Source organism: Trichosurus vulpecula, chromosome X (genome assembly GCF_011100635.1).
Source record: "Trichosurus vulpecula isolate mTriVul1 chromosome X, mTriVul1.pri, whole genome shotgun sequence".
Lineage (NCBI taxonomy): Eukaryota > Metazoa > Chordata > Mammalia > Diprotodontia > Phalangeridae > Trichosurus > Trichosurus vulpecula.
The window spans coordinates 17,250,553-17,254,729 of record NC_050582.1 but is presented as its reverse complement, the minus strand read 5'-3'; the positions used below and the strand labels follow the sequence as shown (position 1 = coordinate 17,254,729).

Below are 4,177 nucleotides of genomic sequence, written 5' to 3'. Positions count from 1 at the left end.
GAGGGGGTAGGAAAGCTAGCAGGGCGCATGCGTAATATTCCCGTCCTGGCCTTTACCTAGCCATGAAGAGCCACAGAAGGAGCTGAATGGGATGGGGAGGGGAAGGTGGTGGTGGAAAAATTAAAAAAAAAGAAGAAGAAGAAGAAGCGCATGCGCGTGGTCGCTGTCACCTGGAGCAACAGTCATCAACATCTATGGGGGAGGCGGATTCTGGGGGTGGGGGGAAGGGGCGGTGAGAGCGCATGCGTTATGTCCGGCAGTTACCTGGAGCAAAAGCCATCAAGAGCCACAGAGAGAACAGAAGCTGGGGGGAGGGGAGGGAGCAAAAAAAGCGCATGCTCTTCGCACTGGCTGTTACCAGGAGCAACAGCCATCAACATCCTTAGAGGGGGCAGAAGGGGGGATGGGAACGCATGCGTGTTGTGCTGTTACCTGGAGCAACTACCATCAACGGCAGTAGTGGGAGTTGAATCTCAGGGTGAGGGGGGGAGGGGAGCAATGACGGCGCATGCGCAGCGCCATCAGGTTGGGTTTGAAATGAAGGATATGCACGTGCCTGATGCACGTGCATTAGCAGGAGAAGCAGCCATTGGTTGGAGCTGAGAGTGCCGGTGGCCCTACGTTCCATCTCGAGGGCCAGGTAGTTGATGGGAAGCTTCAGTTGTTGAGAGAACTGACTGGTGGCCGCTACAGCTGAAGAGGAGCTTCATCATCCTGTGGGCAGCTGCTTCCGGTAAATCAGGTCCGAATTGGCACCTAATTAATTCCGTATTGCCCCAGACTTTGGAGGGTGGCGGTCATCTGGGACTGAGGAGGGACCACCGGGAGAAGGGCCAGAAGGGGGGCAGCAGCAGCGCCGGGGCTGTGTGTGGCAGCAGCAGCAGAGGCGGGCGAGGTGGGCGGAGGCTCCGGGCCCCTGCAGGAGAGATGGCACCAAAGAAAGACCCCAAGAGGCGCCCCAGGAAGCCCCAGTTTGAGGTCGGGGAGCGGGTGTTGTGTTTCCGAGGGCCCCTGCTTTATGAAGCGGAGTGTGTGAAGGTGTCCGTTAAGTACAGGAAGGTCAAGTACCTCGTTCATTACCCGGGAGGCAACGAGAAGGGTGCTGTGCGCACCCGGCTCTCGGAAAAGCTGGCCAAGATGGAGGCTCGAGAGGCAGAAAAGGCCCAGGAGACGGAGAAGGGCCAGGAGGTGGACAAGACTCCGGAGGCAGAAAAGGCCCAGGAGGTGGACAAGCCCCCGGAAGCGGAAAAGGCCCAGGAAGCAGAAAAACCTGGTAAGGCCCTTAAGTCCCACAAAGGCCGGAAGCCCCGCTGTGAGGCTTCAGAGGCAGGGGTAGCCCTTAAGTCCCCTAAGGCTGGTGAAACCAGCAAGGCGGGGGAAGCCAGTAATGTTGGGGAGCCCCGGGAAACCAGTGAGCCCAGTGAAGACCCTGAGGCGGAGGCAGATGAGACCAAGGCCAAAGGCAAGGGCAAAGGCAAAGGCAAGGGCAAAGGCAAAGGCAAAGGCAAAGCCGGCACTGCTCCCTGCCCTGCTGGAGATGGCGATACTGATTACAAGGAGGACTACTGTCCTACAGCTGGCTGGGATGACGAGTGGGTTCCTGAGAGCAGAATACTGAAGTATTCTGAGACCAATCTGCAGAAACAGAGAGAGCTCCTCAACAGCAATGAGGAGCTATCTGCAGATGAGAAGGTGGGAGAGGACCTGGCCTCTGGGGAAAAGAAGACTTCTGAGCCCAAGACCCCAAGCTCAGAGCCCAAGACCCCAAGCTCGGAGTCCAAGACTGCAACCTCCGAGTCAGAATCGGAGAGTCAGCAGTCGGAGGGTCAACAGGAGAAGAACATGGACAAAGAAGAAGCCTCTACAGCATCAGGGCCGTCAGTGTCTCCAGCCAAAAAGAAGGAAAAGAAAATGGCTGAAACTGGGGAAGGAAGCAGTTCCAGTGAAACATCAACACCATCTCGGCCCCAGCACTCCAAGAGGAGAGCCCGAGTGTACTACGAGGTGGAGAGGCGATATGTGAAAAAAACCGACATTAAAGTGAACATTCCCAATGAACTGAAGCCGTGGCTGGTGGAGGATTGGGAGCTGGTCGTCGGACAAAAGCACCTGTTTCACCTTCCGGCCAAGAAGAGTATCGATTCCATTCTGGATGACTATGAGCAGTATGAGAAGTCCCAAGGAAACATGGCAAAGTCGTATGCAGTCACCGAAGTGGTAGCAGGGATCAAAGCTTATTTCAATGTAATGTTGGGTCCTCAGCTGTTGTATGATTTTGAAAGGCCCCAGTATGCTGAGATCTTAGCTGATGATCCTGATGCTCCTGTGTCCCAAATTTATGGAGCATCTCATCTCCTGCGATTATTTGTCAAAATTGGAGATATGCTGTCCTATACAGCACTGGATGAGCAGAGTGTGGCATTACTGCTAAATTATCTTCATGATTTCCTAAAATATTTGGCAAATCATGCAGCAGCTCTGTTCAGTCCCAGTGATTATGAGGTTGCTCCCCCTGAGTATTTACAAAAAGTTGCCTAAGAGTCTGATATTATTTGTCATATTTTGATCTCAGTGAACATAAATGTTATATTATTAGTTTGTTCTCTCTACAAGGAAAAAATGTTTAATTTATTCAATGTTTAATCTAATTTATGTTTGTTAAGTATTTGTTCTGTTGAAAACATAAAAAGGGTAATGTTTCAGTCCCTTCTGTAATTTTAGAGGTTCTGTTCCAGTCTATGTAATAGTGATCTGTGTAGAATGTTTCACTGTGTAGTTAACAAAGCTGCTTGTATTCTGATGGTTACATTCTTTTGACATTTTTATGATCTGTTTAAATGGGAAGTGACAAAACATCTTGATTCCTAGTGCCAAAGTTTAAGTCATTGCATATGGTTAAGAATTCATTAATTTATGCTATTTTCCTGTTACCTTCTTTATTTTTAATCTTTAAATTTGACTGTGATTGTTGAAAAACAGTATTTTTTGTTAAAGTTTTTGTATTTTGCTTCTGATGCACATAACAGCAGAAAAATGCATTATTGTATATCTGGTTTTCTGAGAAAGTATACCTTTTAGGAACTGTTTTAAAGACTTAAATATATCTATTTTCATTTTAAAAACCGCAATATGGGTGTGTGTGTGTTTAATTTAAAAAATAATACGGTGAGAACATAGAGCAGTAAGTGACAGACACAGCCACCTGGGATTTCTGAGCCGGCACATAACAGTGCATATGAAAGCCTTTCCAGAGGCTGGTCAGCTCTGCTTTAACTTCAGACTGACACAAGCAGCTTCTTCCCCGATGCTGTGGCTTATGCAGTTTTACAGTCTGGAGCACAGAGGTGGTGGTGGTTGGGGGGGGGCACAAATATACCAATCTAGACTATGCTGTAATAGAATGTCAGCGACGTGGAGCACACTAATTGTGGTAGGCTAGACCAGGAATTAATAGAATTGTGTTAGTGTTCAAGAATTGTATGAAATTACCTTATCACTTAATTGAGGTTTTTTTTGTCCGTATGTTCCCTCTCCTCCCTCTTTGGGAAGGAGCCGAGCCGAGCCAAACTGCATCAGTCTGCCCCCAGACTGATAATCAGTGTGGCCACTAAGAGCCCTTTAAGTATGCTGCATCATTTATTAAATAAGCTATTTAACCTCACAAACTAGCATTAACCAATATTAATACAGCAACTCCTAATAAAATAGAAAATGGGAGCACAGAGTATATGCCAGAGACATTAACAGAGCATTGCTTTTGGTGTATCCCAGGAATGATTCCTTCCAGAGGCAAGTCTTTAAAGCTGCTCTCTAGTCCAAACACTGAATGAATGGAAAAAAACCCATTAAGTGTTTACTATGCTCTGAACACTGTTCTAGGTTCAGGGGCAGCCAAATACAAAAGAGAGAGCTCTTTCCACCTAGAAGCTAACATTCTAATGGGGAAGACAGCAGATATGATGGAGTAATAGACAGGGAAGGGGGTTTTGGTCTGGGAAGTCACAAGAATGGTGAATAGAGTCATCAGGAACTGTCAACATGTCTTTTCCAGAAGTAATAGTAAGACTGAGCTGATAAATTTTCAAAATAAAAGGTAGAAGGGAGGGGGTAAGGGAGAGGCTGTGTTTTCCTGATGGGCAGAATGCAAGATGCCTGGGGTGGACAGAGATGAAGCATG

General features: G+C 47.8%; 1 protein-coding gene across 1 annotated transcript; it reads left to right on the top strand.

The window, feature by feature from the left end:
- The first annotated feature begins 498 nt into the window (after positions 1-498).
- Positions 499-3,012, top strand: LOC118832716 (mortality factor 4-like protein 1). The gene is made up of 2 exons (XM_036740047.1): positions 499-525; positions 781-3,012. Exons 1-2 carry the CDS (start codon positions 499-501, stop codon positions 2,536-2,538), a joined length of 1,785 nt encoding a protein of 594 aa, XP_036595942.1. The 3' UTR covers positions 2,539-3,012.
- Positions 3,013-4,177: the final 1,165 nt, after the last annotated feature.

Bases quoted from the DNA above. Each gene is read 5' to 3' on its own strand.
- LOC118832716 (XM_036740047.1), top strand. From the start codon at position 499: ATGACGGCGCATGCGCAGCGCCATCAG. The intron at 526-780 runs GTTGGGTTTGAA...GTATTGCCCCAG, and splicing joins CGCATGCGCAGCGCCATCAG to ACTTTGGAGGGTGGCGGTCA.